Source organism: Sinocyclocheilus grahami, unplaced genomic scaffold, assembly GCF_001515645.1.
Source record: "Sinocyclocheilus grahami isolate Dianchi unplaced genomic scaffold, SAMN03320097.WGS_v1.1 scaffold548.1, whole genome shotgun sequence".
In the NCBI taxonomy this organism is placed as follows: domain Eukaryota; kingdom Metazoa; phylum Chordata; class Actinopteri; order Cypriniformes; family Cyprinidae; genus Sinocyclocheilus; species Sinocyclocheilus grahami.
The window spans coordinates 67,192-87,195 of NW_015505727.1; the positions used below are offsets into that span (position 1 = coordinate 67,192).

A 20,004-nucleotide genomic window follows, 5' to 3' on the forward strand; every position below is an offset into this window, starting at 1 on the left:
TGATAAAAAAATAAAAAAAAAAGTTTGCCTTTTTTTTTTTTTTTTTTTTTTTTACTTTAGTGTATTGAGTATATCGTTACAATAAATTACTTGCTAATTATAAAAACATTAATGAAAACATTAAAGCAATGCCAAAATTGTAATAGTATATATTATTTATAAAAACAATGTTCTTTGTTTTTTATTAACAATATTTTAAAATATTGTGATATATTTATAATATTTTATAATATTAATACTATTCTAATAAATAAATAAATATATATATATATATATATATATACATTTTAGTAATCTATTTTTTTATTAATAATATTAATAAAAATATATAAAATATATTACATTTATATTGGTTTTGTGTGTTTTATTAATAATATTATAATATTATTCTATGAATATTTACTCTTATTAATAATATATCTGTATGATTACAATTTTGGTTCCACATAACGTCTTTATTAATATTTAAATAATTAATGAATAAATGATCCTAAATATATATCAACAACATACTAGACAAAACCAATAAAAATGTTTGGTAATATATTTTAAAATATTTTTTTAATATAACATTAATAATTTGGGTCATTAATTGCACTGCACTGAATTGAGTAATCAAGTATTATAATTAAGTAATGTACACTTGAGGGAAGTCGTGGCCTAATGGTTAGAGAGTCGGACTCGTAACCCAAAGGTTGCGGGTTCGAGTCTCGTACCTGCAGGGATTGTGGGGGGAGTGAATGTACAGTGCTCTCTCCCGCCTTCAATGCCACGACTGAGGTGCCCTTGAGCAAGGCACTGTACCCCCAACTGCTCCCCGGGTGCCGCAGCATAAATGGCTGCCCACTGCTCCGGATGTGTGTTCACGGTGTGTGTGTGTGTGTGTTCACTGCTGTGTGTGTGCACTTTGGATGGGATAAATGCAGAGCACTAATTCCTAGTATGGGTCACCATACTTGGCCACATGTCACTTCAATTCACTTCACTTGTTCTGTTTATTTGAAGTTTCTGGTTGAACAGGACCGATTAGACTGACTGACTGATAAGTTTGAGACTGATTTTTGTCTATAAATATAAATTGACTTTATAATTAGAGTATTTTACTACTGTTTTATCTACATTACCAGAAGAATGACATTAGAGAACCAAATCATTCAGTTCCAGTGTTCTTTTAAAAATCGAAATGGTTCCAAATAAGAACCGGTTCTCAGTTCCGTAGTTCTCTGGAATATCATTTGATGGGAATCATAATGGTGAAAATGGCGTAAATCAGGTCTGTTTTTGCTTTGTCGTCTGCTCAAGGTCAGTAGATCGAGCTGTTCAGCAGGACGCAGATGTTTCTGCTGCAGATATCGAGCAGTTTCAGCTCTCACAGTGAATCTGACTCATGTCAGCGCGGCCTGCGTTCCATTTATCCCTCATGATTATGATTGGAAAAAGAGAGGGATGCATTAAATGCTCTTATTTACGCACGCAGGCCGCTCGCTGCGCTCTGGATTTACCCGACATGCATGCTTCAGAGAGAGTGTTTTTATTTTAAAACTCACGTCTGTACGATTACCCAGCATTTTCATTATCATTATCCTTATCCTTTTTTATTTTTTTAATGGAGTTCAATGAGCAGAGATTAGCTAATGGACCCAGAGTGTATTGCATTGGGGCAAATCTTATGTGTGTGCGTCACGTTCACCGGTGTGAAAATCAGCAGGGTTCGCTCACAGAGTAATGGCTCTGATTTAATACTGGATCGCTCGGATCCAGCTTGATGTCTCATTATAGTGGATAAAGAGGCAGAGCTCGAAAGCAAACGCTCACTTTTTTCATTTTTCATTAATTTTCCCATAAGCCTAACTAAACTGACTGGTTCAGAAATAAATCGCAATTTCTTTTGAAGTAAAACATTTGCAGAATGAATTAATTTATAATCTTGTAAGGATTTAAGATGATTCGGTCAAATCTGTCTGGGTTTTTGTGTTTTTATTGTACTGAAAAGGAATTATTTAGGCCTAAATGTACGATTTTGTATTTGTATTTTATTAAAAATGTATATCCTTTTAAATAATAATACAAAATAATAAACTTAATGTAATGCACATTTGTCAGTCATAAATTAAACCTTTCTGTAATATTACTAGAAAACAGAATATATTTTAAATACACATTAACAAGGTTTATATTTTTATCATCAATATATTTTTTGTTTTAATCTCAATAATGATGACTAACTATATTTTAAACATGTTCATGCTTTTCCACTGAGAAACTGTTTTCACAATTGATTTATGCTGATTTTATTAAATTTTTTACATTTATTAAATCAAATGAATGGATTTTTAATTTTAAAAAAATAATGTGTATTTTTTAATTATTACTTTTTTTTTTTTTTTTTTGCAAAAAGCTTACCTATTTCTTAGCTGTTTCTTAAATGTTTCTTAAATCTTATGTGTGTTCCTATTTTATTTTTTTTCTCTTTTGAACAGCTACATTATGTTAGAAGATCTTTGTAACTTTTGTAATGTTTTCCCAAGTGAAAAGTGTTGGGCAGGGCTTCATTTCTATCCATTGCAATTTGACTGGATGATGAAAAGTGTCCTTGATGACATCATCTGACAAGGAAAGTTGTTTCATAGGTGGAGCAAGTAATTATATGCTGTTGTAAGGTTATTATTATTTGTTTTTTCATTTGAATAACATGCACAATAACACCAGAAATATGTTGTTAATAAACTGTTTTTATTTCATATTCACTTCACATAGCTACTTTCTCCTACATAACCAATAAACAATTCTGTTTAATGAAGTTGACAGAAGCATATGTCATTGCTAAGAGCACTTGATTTGTCTTTAACGGTTCATACATTTTCACCAAAACTGATTTTGAAGGGTATTTTTTTACTTCCGGAACAAGTTGAGCTTTATTATCCCACAGATTAATTTTTGAGCGCGCCGCTCCGGATCTGCACTTTACTGTATGAGCTGGCAGATTAGCACAGATATGTGACTATTAATAGACGGTGTGTGCAGAAACACAGGTGCATTTCCCGTCCTGACACCTGTGTGCTGACCGGATGACTCGCAATCACACTGCATTTATCTTATATGCTGCAAGGACGTGGCGATTTTGCTTTGTTCTGCATTAATGAGGTTGTGATGCTCACATTGTCAGGTGTAGAGGGTCTAAACGAGAGTTTTAACTCTGTGCTGTTCTGAAAATCCTTTATCTAATTTCATGTTCCCAGGCAAAAATTACCAGCCTTTCAAAAATTGCTTGTAAATCTCTTTTTATGCTATATTATTAGCAAATCTTGGATTCCATCTTTTTGTCACCTTGTTTTCTTTTTTTTAGCACAGGTTTTGTATTTCTTTTTTAAACGGATTGATCGTAGGCCTCATTGATCTGAGCTCATGCACCTCAGTTTTTGAATAAAAATTATATACATTTTGGCAATATTCACTCAAAACGGAGGTGCATGAGCTCATATTTGGTATTAATAAAGCATAATTTTGACCAACACCTCAAGTATAACTAGGAGTAAAAATATGAACATGATTTTAGAATATAGCATAATAATAATAATAATAATTATTATTATTATTATTAGTAGTAGTAGTAGTAGTATTTTTGTTTATTATTTATTTATTTAATAATTATATTTTTTAGTGATTAGACAACCAAACTGCAACTATTATTCATATTTAATAATTACAAAAATAACATTATTAGTAGTAGTAGTAGTAGTAGTATATAAAATAACAAATCATTTTGAATTTCATTATATTATGATGAAAATCAATACCGTGGTTGTTATTATTATAAAAAAATATTACAATGATAAATAAAAATTATTAATTACAACAAAAAATAGTCCAATAATTTTTGTATAGTTACGTTTTTTAGTAACAATTTTTGCCTTACACCACCAGTGTAACAAGGTGGGAAAAGTCAGAAAAAGTACAGAAATTATTTATACTGATTTTTGGGGAAGTTGTTATACCCTGTGTTAACAAAGTCAGTAGGTTTTAGTCCAATGCGATGACATTGACTAGCATTTTGAAGAAATGAAAATCCTCTCCGGGTCAAAATGACCCGAACACAACCGTTTAAGTCTGTAGGATAACTCACATGTGGCACGTCTGTCATATGAAGTGTTAAACAGATAGTTTGTCTGTTTCTAGACGATGCTCTCTGCCCTTCAGATGGACTTACGGGTGGAATTACACCCGTCTCCGCTGGTTTGTCGTAGTCAAGGACGCTGCAGCAGTGTGGAAATATCCCACACGTCACTGTCTCACCGCAGACAAACACAGATACATGCATTCATGCTCAATACTTTCATGTGTTTAAAGGGTTCAGGCTTCATGTCGGGGTCCTGATCTCCCCGTCTGGGCTGTTTTTGTTTGCATTACTCAAATATAATACAGACATACAGGAGTCAGAGTCAGTGATCACGGCAGTGATAGTTTTATTTGAGCTTGGACTCTCTGTCTGTCCGTCTGCAGGCATGTGTGCTGAATGTTTGATAAGCAGGTGAATGTCTGCAGTGCTGCTGTCTGACAGAGATCTGGCAGTGCTTTTCAGTCAGAGGCAATATTTAGTTTTAGATTTTCTATGTATATCCAGTCCAATCTCGCTTTCTCTCTCTCTCTCTGGCTCAGTTCTGGCTAATGATGATCAGTCTGTCTGTGAGCTCCTGCTTTATGTGTGGATTATTACTCACACAGCGTCATGGCTTATTAAACACACACACACACCGATGTCTCCTCTCGCTCCTCGTGGAGTGAGCTGTCGTATTGCTGTGTTCCTGTAGCTCAGCGGTAAATTTCTCTGTTATGACAGACAACAGTTACAGATGATCTAGACTCTGGGATGTGTTAGAGGATGTCAGTCTAATATGCAGAAAAATCCCAGTATGCAGAGACATGTAGATAGATGGATGGATAGATAGATGAAGAGTTCAGATGCAAAAGCCTCTAAGTGCCATCTAAAATTTTCACCTAAAATTAGCATTTTTTTATCAGGTTCCTATGTTTAGGCTAAGTAATTTACTCTAATTTACTTTTACTGTAATGGCAATGTATAGGTCATTTTCTATGCAATTAAAGTGAAATAACTGAGCATTAATATAGGAGCCTGATAAAAATGCTAATTTTAGAAGAAAATTTCAGACGGCATCTGAACTCTTCATATATAGATGCATCTATTTATATCTGTAGAAGTATAGTATAGATGTATATATTTATATCTGACTGACAATTTAAAAATCTTGCGTATTATAATAGTATTATTATTATACGTAGTAATAACATTACATTTTCATAATGCAAGTTTTTGTTTAATGATTTTTATTTAATATTGTAATATATTTATTTATTGTAAACCAAATATTTTTGTAAATGAAAACACCATTAATAAATTAATTATACTACAACAAAAAAAATCATTGTTAATGTTATTATTAAATATTCATAACACAAGGTTTTTTTGATGTAGTCTAATGATTTTTATAATCGCAATATTTTTAATTTAATAAAATAATTGTATTATTATTATTATAAATAATTACACCAAGTTCATATGACTATCATTATTAAATATTGATAAATATTAAATTTTTTTGTAGTCTAATGATTTTTATAGTCATTTGAAAAAGTGGAATAAAACTAATTATTAATCCGTTCTTCATATCTGTTATCAGAACAATTACAAATAATTTGCTTTGGTAAAAAGCTATATTTTAGACTTCCATCAGAAGTGCAGTTCTGCATTTTTAAATGCGTTGTAAATGTATTGAGTTTTAGAGATGTGTTTTATGAATAAATCTAAAATGACAGGAAGGAGGAATTTAAAGGTCGCTCATGCTTATTGTTTTTTTTTTTTTTAAGGACAGTCTTGAAGTCAGAGACTAGATATCCAGTGACTGAATAATTACTCTTGAATCTCCCTGATAAAGAGTGTGTATGTGTATGTGTATGTGTGTGCACTTTAATCAATGGGATAGTTTTTCCAGTTCCAGTCAGATTGTGAAGTAAATCTACATCCTGACACACTTGAGCCTGTTGTTAAATGAAAGCGTGGTTAATGCAGATTTATGCGGCACAGAATAGGTGGCTAATATGCTAATAGACGAGTTATGCTGATGCTCTCATCAGGTTGAGGACATGTGGATTTTTCTGCGTATGATTAACATGTTGAAGAGCTCTTGAAGTGGCTTGTTTTTCCAAGATGAACACAATGCTTGGCCCGGTTTGCGGAGGAGAAACGGGAAACAATAGACTTGTTTACCTGATTGATGGGTTGTCATTTACATCCACAGTTCGCTTGATCCAAAAACTTCAGGTGAGACTATAATGCTATAATCTTGAGACTTGATGAAGATGCTTGAAAACCGTACCATTCTGTCAGTAAAAAGCTAAATTTTCCTTTTATTAAAGCCTCTTACGTGACTCATATAGTAGGAAAGAGTCGCCTGCTGTTATTAAACTGGGCTAAAATGTCTTAAGTTGTCAGTGGGTGTTGCTTTGGAGATCATCTATACAATAAACTACGTCTGAAAAATAATAAAATAAACTTTTTAGCAGATACACTGAAAAAAAAATTTTTTTGAAGCAATTTTAACTCAGAAATTGCTAGTGAATTTCACAAATGAACAGCAAATAACACATTGAATTGTGAAATTTTAAAGTAAAAGGACCTAAATAATATTTCATTATAAAACATATATTTACATCTTCAAAAAAACTTTTTTAAAGCATATGCACATTTAAAATGTTGCAGTCTTTCTCTTCAGAGGAAAACACACCAAAAATATTGATGTTTTTACATATTCTGCAGGGGCTTATGCCCAGTTTTTTCCAATAAAACTGCTTTCTGGACCGGGAATGTCTTTAAATAACAAATAGCACTTTATAAAAAGGTTTGTGATTCATCCCGCCCATCCTAGAAAAGTCCAAATGTCAGTAGACCAACATAGGAAACTGCATTTATTAAGCTGTTTTATGGGGTCTTCATCATAATTTCTATTAACTTTTTTCTTCCACTCCAGCTAAATAAAACTGAGACAATGAGTCTGTCGAGTAGAGATGTTATATAAAGTGACAGTTGTGCTATACTTGTCTGAGAAACTCACTAGTCTTGACAGAGTGACATTGACGGATCGTCCTTGGTCTTATCTAATGAAACTCTTTTAGTTTTTTGCTAACGATGAAGTGTTATACTTTCCTCAAGGCCTTAGATATGAGACACGTCCGTTCTCCGATAACCATCACAACACAGCGAGTTATTAAAACACATAAAACACATATACTTGAAATAAACTAACTGAAAAAAGTATAAAACTAGTTATATTTCAGCTGGTTGCCAAGGCAACATTTCTCATTTTCGTTTAGTCTCATTTGAAGTACAATATTACTAAAACTGACATAAAATGCTGCGATTTTTACCAAGGAAAATTTTTAAGGACTTATTTTGTAAGATGAACACGGAAAAACTTATACAATATAAGTACATTTAAAATTTAATTTTTAAAAATGTTTAGTTTTTTTATTGTATTGTATTAATTTAATGTTTAATCTGCTATGTAAAATGGCAATACATTTTAACACAACCAACTAAAACCTGACATAAAACTTAATAAAAACTATATAGACATATTTAAAAAAAAATCAATCAATCAATCAATAAATAAGAAATATCAAACACAACCAAATTACTAAAAATGTAACTAAAGTTATTACAATAAAAATAAAAACTTAATTTAAAATAGAAAGAAAAAATACAATAGTATACTAAAATAACATTGCCACACACACTTGTGCACTAAGTAGTCAAAAACTCTACAACACATCAGTTCTAGCTCAATTAATGCATATATATATTATATTATATTCATGCTGTTTACACCTGTTATTTTCAGGTTAAGCAGCAGTTTGTATTGCAGTAGTGTGTGTGTGTGTGTGTGTGTGAGTGTCTGTGTGAGTGTGTGTGTGTGTGAGTGAGTGCGCACGTTTTTGTGACAAATGAGGACATACATTTGTATAATGACAAAGGTATGACATAGGTATTACAAGGAGAAGGAGAAGGTGACTTTTCAGGACATTACCCCATGTCCCCACTTTTCAAAACGCTTATAAATCACACAGAATGGGGTGTATTGAAATCTGAAATAGCACAAAGTTTCCTGTGAGGGGTAGGTTTAGGGGTAGGGTTGGTGTAGGGCAATAGAATATACGGTCTGTACAGTATAAAAACCATTACGCCTATAGGATGTCCCCACTTTTCAGAAAAACAAACCTGTTTGTGTGTGTGTGTGTGTGTTTTCTTCCAGCTGCTGTGAATCTCTGACTCACGCCACTCAGATGTGTTGGTACAGCCGTCACACAGATATTTTCTCAGGGTCGCAGGACTGAAATAATCACAGATTCTGTGATTGTCGTCGCGTTATCACGCGTCTCAACAAATGAGAGCATTTGGGGTGGGCCTAAGGCTGCAGCTGCGCTCACATGAAGTGCTCACGACTTAAGTGGGAAATAGGAAGTTTCCGATAGCACGTGAAGACAGCAGAGGATAAGCGTTCTTGCACAGCACAAAAATATAGCTGGTTTTCCAAGTAAAAACTGCCAAATAATGTTTACACGTAGTTGCGTTATGATTCATAATCAGAGGGTGGGGAGATGGAGGGGGATTCCCCCGGTCTACGTCTCTCTGCATGAGCTAAAAAAAAATGTATTCCCAGTGAATAGGAGTTAAAACTCCCACCCGGGTGACACTACTCCAATAACAGACCATGCAAAATACCCCAAAAATATTTAAAATATTGCAAAGTAGCGTTGCAACCTTGCAAACAATAATAATATCAGAGAAGGACTTTAACTGTAAGCGACACGAGCATACGCAAAACATAGGGAACATTATGATGTTTGTTATTATTAAAGATTTATATAGCCCACTTTTTAATAAACTTTATTTTTTATTTACCGCTTAGGCAATAACGTTGACAATAACGTATATCTTCAACATACGTTGTCTATGACCAAAAATGTAAGAAGATATGTTTTCAGTGGACTTTTAAAATTTGCTTTGCTTGAGAAAACAAAAATATACAGTTACAGTGTTTTTTTTCTTTCTTTTGATTTAGTCGAGTTGGTTTTGCATCAAACACAATGTGATTCTCGGCAATCAAATTCTGACAGCAACAGCGCATTTTTCCGCTTGGGCGAGCACTTTGCGGACAGCTTACCTCGCGCATGAAATCAGCCGCAGACGAGAAAATCACTGAGAACGCGCTACAATCCTGACGAGTCACAGTGACAGAGCGAGAAGGACTTTAACTGTAAGCGACACGAGCATACGCAAAACAAAGGGAACATTATGATGTTTGTTATTATTAAAGATTTATATAGCCTACTTTTTAATAAACTTTATTTTTTATTTACCGCTTAGGCAATAACGTTGACAATAACGTATATCTTCAACATACGTTGTCTATGACCAAAAATGTAAGAAGATATGTTTTCAGTGGACTTTTAAAATTTGCTTTGCTTGAGAAAACAAAAATATACAGTTACAGTGTTTTTTTTCTTTCTTTTGATTTAGTCGAGTTGGTTTTGCATCAAACACAATGTGATTCTCGGCAATCAAATTCTGACAGCAACAGCGCATTTTTCCGCTTGGGCGAGCACTTTGCGGACAGCTTACCTCGCGCATGAAATCAGCCGCAGACGAGAAAATCACTGAGAACGCGCTACAATCCTGACGAGTCACAGTGACAGAGCGGAGGCGAGAAAGCTGTGGAGAATCTGCTCGCCTGGAAGCAAATGCAACTGGTAGATTTAAAGAAAATTACTGCCGTTTGACAAATAAATCATTGTACTTACTTATTCCTGACTCTTTAAGCTTTAAGTTACATTTCAAATGACAAGGGATCAACTTATAATCATGTTTATATGAATTATCCCTTGAACTTATTCTCTCAAATGGCCTGGGTATGCGGAGCATTCGCAGCTTATATGGACAAAACGCCACTGATATATATATATCAATTATTGTATATAACTAATTGAAGTATTACTGTTATTTGAAATGTTATTGTTAAATTTGCCAAGATTATGGCCTTTGGTGCTGATATGGTGTTAAATGCTAAATAAATAAACCACTATTTATTGCATTTTCTGCCCTAACACTTGTTTTATATTAGCGATGTGTAACCAATCTCTCATGAATCATTAGACTTGTGGATGATTTCGAGAATTGTGAAATTTCACTGGTGTTGAGAATGGCATGAGAATCCTTCATGTATATTTGTGTGTGTATATGTATTATCACTAATATTTGTTTCTAATATTTCTTTTTATTGCATCATAACATAACATGACATATTCAACCTTATTTGGTGATAAATTGTTCACAGAAAGGGAAGAAAACTAATACTAAAGATTTTAGTATAATTGAGATACTATTACAGTTTTTATTAATATTTTGAATGAGTTTTTTATTTTATTTTACAGTTTCATTTTAAAGTTACTTAATTACTTTAAGTTTTAGTAATTTTGTTGTGTTATTTTGTCATTTTAGTTTTTCTTAATATTAATATGTTTACAGTTTTTATTTAATTTTTAGTTTTAGTAATTTTTTGTACTTCAAATTAAACTAAAATGAGAAATATTGCCCTGGCAACTAGTTAAAATAAAATATGCTTTATTACTATATTATGATTATTATTGTTATGTTTTTGTTAATTTTTTTTATTTCTGGGCATCAGGTTTATTACAGATAACTAAAACTGAAATTTCAAAACGTTTCAAAAACGTTTATTTTATTTCAAGTAAAAAAAAATTAAATTTAACTTTGGTTTCAGTTTTAGTTAACTAGAATAACCTTGAGACATATATACATATTTATTAAAAATAAAAAAACATGGCAAAAAAAAACCGCACAACAAAATTACTAATACTTTAACTAAAATAGAAATGAAAAATATAATAAAAACTCATTCAAAATATTAGTATTATTTTATGAATAGTATATTGATGATACCAAAACAACACACAGTTGTGCATTAATAATCTAGCACACACTGATTACAACAATGTATGCACATACATCATAAACATGATGATTTGTGTTGTTTACACCTGTTGAGGCTAAATATCAGCCTAACCAGTGGAGTTGAATCATAATGTCTTGTTTTTGCAGGTTTTGATCGTGGCAAAGAGGAAATCCTGCCTCTGAAAGAAGACTCCTCACTCTCCATATCCAAGAGCAAGGTAAACTCACACTCCTGTTTATCCTCCCTACCCATGATCCTCTGGGGCTGGAATCGGATCGATACGGGTCGCCAGGTCCTCCAGCAGTCATCAGCCTGTGTTTATTAATTATACATAGTCAAGAGCGTCTCAGAGGTGAAGGGACAGCAGGGGGGCGAATGCTGATGAGCAGTGCCTCAGAAATAACCCAGTTAGCATCCCACACTCACTAATGTGATCAAATGCATCGCACCGTTGATATGGCTAGTCTGGGCCAAATAAAGCCGGATTCGTGACCGCACATAAATGCTAAATCTCAGTCTGTCTGTCACTGCGTCTCATTGCGTCACAGGTTTGCGTGAGTCACTCTGGTGGGTTTTGGACGTCGTAGACGTGCCGTTACATCCAGACAGACAATTAGAAGACGCAGACGACATCCAGAATAAATCCCAAATCACAGAGCTGTCAAACACAAGCGGCAGAGCGCTTTCAAAAGGCTAATTAACCCACGTTCACATCGAGATATCTCACCTAATCGGCTTTGAAAAGCTGCGGGGTGAAATTAAAAATTCAGACCCACCTGGAAGGTGAACTGAGAAAATGTTCAGACTTTACATGCTTCTTGTTAGTTATGACTGTATTTTAACTGTATATATACAGTATATAATATAATATGTCTGCATCATTTTTATTATTTTTTCATTCATTTTTACTAAAAGTAAAAAAAGAGAAATTTTGTGGCTGAATATATCTGAAATATTGTAGCTGAAATAATGTTTAATATTTAATTTTTATTATTATATATTTTTATGTATTTTTTTATTAATATGTATATATCTGAAATAAAAGTTAATGTTTATTTATTTCAAGTAACAGAAATTAATTTTTTTCTGGTTTTAATTTTATTTTCAGTTTTAACATTAAGAACCCTGATGTATGTATGTATGTACATTTTATTTATTTTTTAATTAACTTAAAGTTGTAGTAATTTTGTTGTTTCGTTATTTATATTGGTGTTTTTTTAATGTCTGCATTGTTTTTTATTCATTTTTGATTCAGTTTTATGAAAACTAAAAAGAAATTGAGAAATGTTTTAGTTGAATGCTAATAATGTTTAATCTTTTATTTTATTTCAGGTAATGTTTAATTTATATATACACACATGCACCGTTCAATATTCGTACAATATAAAATAACTTTTTCTATTTTCATATTTTTAATCAATGAATTTATTTATTTTTTATATTTTCATTTTATTTGTGTGCGCATGTGTGTGTATGTATAAATAATTTATGTATATGTATGGATTATGCCACATTAATTTAGCCCAACCTAAGGCACAGCTCATAATATCATAATGTGCATGATGCTGTGTAAATTACTAACCCTTATGTTGGTTTTGCAGTCAGAAACCAAGCTCTATAATGGCTCAGATAAAGACGTGTCGGTGTCTGGAAACAAACTTACTAAGAAGGAGTCACTCAAGGTACAGCCACACTCATTAATTGATCAATGCATGCTTTCAGTGTATTTCTTATATATGCATTCTGATTACTAAAGATAATGACTGATAATGTGACATTTTGCATGCATGCATGTCTGTTCAGGTGCAAAAGAAGAACTACAGAGAAGAGAAGAAACGCGCCACTAAAGAGTTGCTCAGCACCATCACTGATCCGTCTGTCATCGTCATGGCCGACTGGCTCAAGGTTTGCCATTAAAATGTGTTTATTCTTACAGAACACACTTTTTTATGGTGCAAAATCTTGTTTTACTAATGCATGTTTTATCATTTATGCACATCTCTGCATAAATGGTCTCAAAATTGTCTCATTTATCATTAAATCTGTTGTAGTACATCCAGAGCTGACCGATGCATTAAGTTTTGGTAGTAAATCCAAAGAGACGAAAGCATGATTAAAAAGTGAACAGCACTGGTCAGTCTTTCTGTCGCTGCAGGGGTAAACAACTCATGCTAATAATCACAGTAATACTCACATTGATGATAATATGTGAAAAAAGAGCTGTAGGGTCTGGAGGAAAGGAGGTTAAATCGATCTTAGCTTTCGATCAGCCCACATGAGGAAACATCCAGTCCTGTACGAGTTGCTCTTTCTCTTTCAGATCCGAGGCACGCTGAAGAGCTGGACCAAGCTGTGGTGTGTGCTGAAGCCAGGAGTCCTGCTCATCTATAAAACCAATAAGAACGGCCAGTGGGTCGGGACCGTCCTGCTCAACGCCTGTGAGCTCATCGAGAGACCCTCCAAGAAGGACGGCTTCTGCTTCAAGCTCTTCCATCCGCTCGAACAGTCCATCTGGGCCGTCAAGGTACAGAGAAAACTCAGATTAAAATTAACATTTTTAGATTTGCATTATGATTTAATTATTAAAAGGGGTTTTCAAAGGGGTTCTAATTATTTTGGGGTTCTAATAAAAAAAATTATATATATATATATATATATAAGTTTAAAAAAAAAGTGTTAAATACATAATAAAAAAATATATAAAAAAAGAAGTAATCTACATATATTATGTGTATATTTAATGCATGATAAAAATTTAAAAATTAATATTGAATATAATATAAAAAATAAAATAGAAATATAAAACATTAAATATTTTTTAGGATTTTATAGAAAGAATTGAATAAAAAGTAAAAAAAAAAAAATTTTAATATTAGTATTTTATTATTGAAAACATTTGTAATGTTTTATATGTTTTTAATATTCCATATAATTTTATATTAAAATGTTTTTATTATAATAAAAAATAAAATGTTAATATTTATTAATGTTTCATATATTTTTATATTATAATATTTTTGTAAATGTCTTTTTTTTCAGGATTCTTCAGAAAGAATTGAATAGAAAGTTTAAATGATTATATTCTAATATTTGTATTTTATTATTGAAACTTTTTTAATGTTTTTATATGTTTTTAATATGATTTTATATTAAATGTTTTTATTATAATAAAAAATAAAATGTAAATATTTTTTTGAAAAAATAATATTTACAGGATTCTTCAGAAAGAATTTAATCGAAGGTTCAAAAGAACAGCATTTATTTATTTATTTATTTATTGAATCTTTGGAACATTATAAATGTCTTTAGTGTCACTTTTGATCAATTTAATTCATCCTCACTGAAAAAAAGTTTTAATTTCTTTATTAAAACATCTATTAAACTGTGTGTATTAAATACAATTAAATAAATATATATTTTAAAATAAAAGGAAGGTATAAAAACAATAATAATAACTAAAATAAAATACTAAAAAAAATTATCTTTAATGCTCTTTAATATTCATAAAATTTTTAATATTACTTATATTCGTTTTTTATGTGTGGATGAAGTGTCTATGATGTTCATGTGTGTTTCAGGGTCCTAAAGGAGAAGCCGTGGGCTCCATCACTCAGCCGTTACCCAGCAGCCACCTGATCTTCAGAGCAGCTTCAGAATCAGACGGTGAGACACAAACACACAGACTTACAGAAGGAGCGCTGTATGTTACTACAGCATCAGTCTTTATAAACCTGTCATGTGTGCAGGCCGCTGTTGGATGGACGCTCTTGAACTGGCTCTGAAATGCTCGAGTTTGCTGAAGCGAACGATGATCCGAGAGGGCAAAGAGGAGCCGGCCCAGACCGCAGAGCACTCGCACATCAACTTCTACAGTCTGCTGAGGGCACACAACATGCAGGGCTTTCAGTGAGACACACACATTATCTTACTGGCTCTCGAGATGAATATATTTTATTCAGTGCTGATAAAAAGTGACATTCGCGTATTCATTTTTAATGTCGGACGTTCAGCGGTGGAGTGACTTTCACTTTAAATCTTAAGTGAGAGTTCAGTCTTGGGTAAGACGATAGTTCTTTGTATTTTATGGCACATGACCAATATTAGAAATGACTTTGTTTAAATGCACATTTAAAATAAAGTGCATTAACGTCCACTTTTATGGCAAAATTGATTCCGGAAGTGTTTTTTCCCGTTTATTTTCCCATAGAGATTTAAAAAAAAACAAAAAACATCTTCATAAACATTATCAACCATGAATCAAACCAAGCAGCTATGAGTTCAAACAAACAAATTATTTGAAAATTGGACAAAACGACTAATATATATATACTGTGTATATATATATATATATATATATATATATATATATATATATATATATATGGTGTGTGTGGAAGTAACTTGGATATTTTGACAGGTAAATAACAGAAAGTACCCCAAACTGAAGGAGGTTGATGATGTTCTCGGGGGCTCTGCTGCTTGGGAAAATGTGGATTCCACTCCAGGTAAAACCGTGTATCTTAAAAACAGTGCTTGTATGCACAGTGAATATTTTACAACACGTTCTGGTGGCTTTAAATTAATGTTTTTTGGATGCCTAGACTCTGATTGGTGGAATTTCCTGTACAGCATCATGGGTAATGTAGTTTTTCACCAGGAATTCAGGTCTTAAATGTGATTTTAAAAATAAGTTGAAATAATGCAAACAGGTGGTTTAAAAAAAAAAGCATATAGCGTTACAAATCATTTCATTAAAAATCAACCTTAGTAAAGTTTGTACTTCCAAAACTATGAATTGTCATAAAAAAATCAAGTGTTTTAAAGAAAAATTTTTTTTTTTTATTTATATGGAAATTTAATATTTATATAAATATTATATATATATATATATATATATATGTGTGTGTGTGTGTGTGTGTGTGTGTATACATTTTCTATTTATATATTTATTTTTAATTTTATAATTAATAATTATATTTATAATGATTTATTTAAATATATTTAAAAAAAATTATATTAATAGTTAAGAATTGAAAATGAAGTTAACCAAACATGGTAAAATCACTGTAACTAAATAAATGAATACATTATAATTTATTTATTTTTATTTATTTATTTAAAATAAGAATAATCACTTTAAACAAAGAGTGTAAAAGCAGACATCTAGTAATCAAATCAGATTTGAGTTTGTTTTATTACATGAACTGAGTGTTTCACTCTGTACGCACATATTGACTGAAACGGATGTAGTTAAATCATCACTGGTCTTCGATTAATGCAAGTCCTGTGTTTGCATACTAACTGAGACTTTGTGTGATCCATCAGGTTTAACGACAGCGACCAGTTTAAGGATCCAGACCTGTACTCAGATAAATCGGACCGTGAGAATGAGCAGGAGCAGGAGGAGTGGGAAAACGAGGTGATGGAGAAAAGTGAAGAGAGCGACAGCGACACGTCAGAGCGACAGGAAGACTCGTACATCGACCTCGATCCCAACGAGACGCTGCGGGAAACAACGTACATCGAGCAGAGCCACGAGGAGCTGGGAGAGGTGCGTGAGCGACGCAGTCCCTCATCTAAAAACACTGTAAATTATGACATTATCATCATGAATTATTGAGGTCCTCACATGCGTTTGGCTGGTGTGGAGTGTTATTGACACACACATGCTAACACAATATTCAGACAGCTATTTTTACAGCAGACAGCTGGGAGATGAACAGTAAGTCTGTGGTGCATATGACACAATCTGTTCATTTAAGCTGTGTGTGTGTGTGTGTGCGTGTGTGTGTGTGTGTACTTGTTTGTGCGTGCGTGCGTGCGTGCGTGCGTGTGTGTGTGCGTGCGTGGTATTTATCACATTATGGGGACCAAATGTCCCCACAAGTATAGTAATACCAGTCAATTCTGAAAATTTTTTAGGTCCCCATGAGGAAACAAGCATATAAATCTTTTTTTTTTTTTTTTTTTAATTTTTTTGAAAATCTAAAAATGCAGAAAGTTTCCTGTAAGGGGTAGGTTTAGGTGTAAGGTTGATGTAGGGCAATAGAGAACATACAGTGTGTACAGTATAAAAACCATTAGGCCTATGGAATGTCCCCATAAAACATGGAAACACAACATGTGTGTGTGTGTGTGTGTTTCAGGCTGGTGAAGCGGCTCAGACAGAGACGGTATCAGAGGAGAATAAGTCTCTGATCTGGACTCTCCTGAAGCAGGTTCGGCCCGGCATGGACCTGTCCAAAGTGGTGCTGCCCACCTTCATCCTGGAGCCACGGTCCTTCCTGGACAAACTGTCCGATTACTACTATCACGCCGACTTCCTGTCCGAGTAAGAGAGTAACACACAGACGCTCAGCTCAGAGTATTCAGATGCGCCTTTATATTCACAAATAACCAAATGAAAACTAATACAAAATCATGATTGAGAATAAAGCTGAAAAATACATACATTTTAGATGAAAATCTTACAATAGAAAACAAAACGAAAATTAGAAATAAAAAAAATAAATAAATTGAAGTATTAGTTTTAGTAAAACTGAAATAAAACAAAATTGAGCTAAATATAAATTCTAAAATGAAAAAATAAAAATGACAAAAGAACAAAAAATTGTTAAAACAAACTAAAAATGAAAAATATGACAATGAAAATGTAAAAATAATTATTTTTATATAATTGATCAAAATAATAAAATGGTTGAAAAATGATTTTATTAAAAAATATTTTAACTTTTATTTTTGGTTTATTATTGTAAACCATTTATATTTAGTTTATTTGTTTTTGGTTTATTATTATTATTATTATTATTGGTTAATTTATTTACATTTGGTACATTTATTTTAATTATTTATATTTAATTTATATTAAAATAATTTTAGCATAGTTATGGATTAAAAATGAAGTGGACCAAACATGGTAAAATCACACTAAATAATATTAAATGAAATAAATTACATTTATAATAATTATAAACAATAATAAAAATAATTTAAACTCACTAACTCGCAATAATAAACAATTTGTCCACATAGTTCTCAGTGTAAAGGCAAAATAAAATGTCAAAACAAATGTTATTTTGGTATTGTTGAAATACTATTATAGTTTTTTGTAGTATTTATTTGTAGTAATATTTTGAATTGGATTTTATTCATGTTTTCACATTAATTTTAGTTCAAGGTTTATTGATTTTGTTGTTTGTCTTTTTAATGTCTAAATAATATTTATTAATTTAGATTTATTAGTTTTAATTTATTTAGTTTTAGTAATTTTAGAGAAAAAAAAATTCACTTTGTTTTATTTTAAGAAACAGAAATGTTTTTTATGGTTTTAGTGTTAGTTAACAATAATAACCCTGGTACAAATACACACAAAGGCATCAAATCAGATCTTAGGTCATTTTACTACAGTAACTTTACTGTAATTGTGTTTTGTTGAACTCATCAGAGCGGCGGTGGAGGAAAACGCTTATAACCGTATGAAGAAAGTGGTCAAATGGTACATTTCTGGATTCTACAAGAAGCCAAAGGTAAAGACACATTCACTAACAGGCCTTCAGACATCTGGAATCTGTCGTTTTCCGTCATATTTTCATAATTTGTGTCACTGACAGGGTTTGAAGAAACCATACAACCCCATAATTGGAGAAACATTTCGCTGTTTGTGGATCCACACCGAAACCAACAGCAAAACCTTCTACATCGCTGAACAGGTCAAGCAGCAAAACCCACTTTAATTCAGATCAGTTTCTACTGAGCTTCACACCAACATAACGTGTCTGTCCTCCTCCAGGTTTCCCATCATCCTCCGGTTTCAGCCTTTTACGTCAGCAACAGGAAGGATGGCTTTTGTCTCAGTGGCAGCATCCTGGCTAAGTCCAAGTTTTACGGTAAGAAGATACAATGATAAATCACGTCATTTTGTGCAACACGCGTGTCTGATTGCGAGTTTGTTGGCGTGTTTCTCAGGAAACTCTCTGTCGGCCATCTTGGATGGTGAAGCCAGGCTGTCGTTTCTGAACAGAGGAGAGGATTACGTGATGAACATGCCCTACGCACACTGCAAAGGTCTGTCCACACACACAGACACACACACAGCTGTATCTGAATACAGCGCTCATACTGCGCCACTAACACCCGTGCCCTGTGTTGTCTTCTGTAGGGGCACATCTAGGTATGTTTACATGTTGAGGAACTCGTTTGGACTCGTTTAGATACGTGTGCAGTATACAGTCTAGAGTCTTACATTTAGTTAACATATGAGAGTTTGGTAACACTTTATCTTTCACTAATAACAATAAAAGCATTATTGCATTATATAACACTAAACATGATTAGATTATGTGCATTTAAATTGATAAATAAATTGATAAACAAATATTTATAGCATATATATATATATGTATATAATATATATTATTGTAAGTAATTGTAATGTAATGTATATTTATAATGTAATAAAGAAATTATATTATAAAATAAGTGAAAAATATAAATTAAATTAGATTTGAAATTTAAATGCGTTTTATTACAAGTGTGTGTGTGTGTATATATATATATATATATATATATACAGTATATATGTATGTATATGTGTTGTATATTTAATACATGCACTGTTTTTATGGTATCGGGCCCGATACTGAGCTCCTGTACTTGTACTCGTTAAAATGCCCCGATACCAGACGTCGATACCACACAGCATGTGATAAGTGCCATATTCAGACAAAGAAACACAGACAACAGACAGCAGAATGGAGTTATTAGAGATTAAAGATGTCTAAGAAGTATATGTATGCAATGAATATAAAACATTCAGTATTAACGCCTGTATAGCTGATGTGCGTGAGCTGATAAACAAAGCACGCTGAGTGGATTGAGCGCGGTGGCGCAGATGCACGAGCTTGTCGAGTGAATATATCTTTCTCACAGACATCACTGGAAAGTTTGTAGTTCGGTCGGA

At 32.5% G+C, this 20,004-nt stretch overlaps 1 protein-coding gene across 7 annotated transcripts in view; it reads left to right on the forward strand.

Moving 5' to 3' along the window:
• Positions 1 to 20,004, forward strand: part of LOC107555879 (oxysterol-binding protein-related protein 8-like) — a 59,860-nt gene that overhangs the window by 30,542 nt on the left and 9,314 nt on the right. For all 7 annotated transcript variants that reach the window (XM_016238796.1, XM_016238798.1, XM_016238799.1 and 4 more), the window contains 12 exons: positions 11,192 to 11,262; positions 12,647 to 12,727; positions 12,849 to 12,950; positions 13,366 to 13,569; positions 14,624 to 14,708; positions 14,792 to 14,951; positions 16,371 to 16,596; positions 17,192 to 17,376; positions 18,490 to 18,571; positions 18,656 to 18,754; positions 18,835 to 18,931; positions 19,011 to 19,109. In XM_016238796.1, the coding sequence (XP_016094282.1) occupies positions 11,192 to 11,262; positions 12,647 to 12,727; positions 12,849 to 12,950; positions 13,366 to 13,569; positions 14,624 to 14,708; positions 14,792 to 14,951; positions 16,371 to 16,596; positions 17,192 to 17,376; positions 18,490 to 18,571; positions 18,656 to 18,754; positions 18,835 to 18,931; positions 19,011 to 19,109 (1,491 nt within the window). The remainder of the gene's footprint in view (positions 1 to 11,191; positions 11,263 to 12,646; positions 12,728 to 12,848; positions 12,951 to 13,365; positions 13,570 to 14,623; positions 14,709 to 14,791; positions 14,952 to 16,370; positions 16,597 to 17,191; positions 17,377 to 18,489; positions 18,572 to 18,655; positions 18,755 to 18,834; positions 18,932 to 19,010; positions 19,110 to 20,004) is intronic.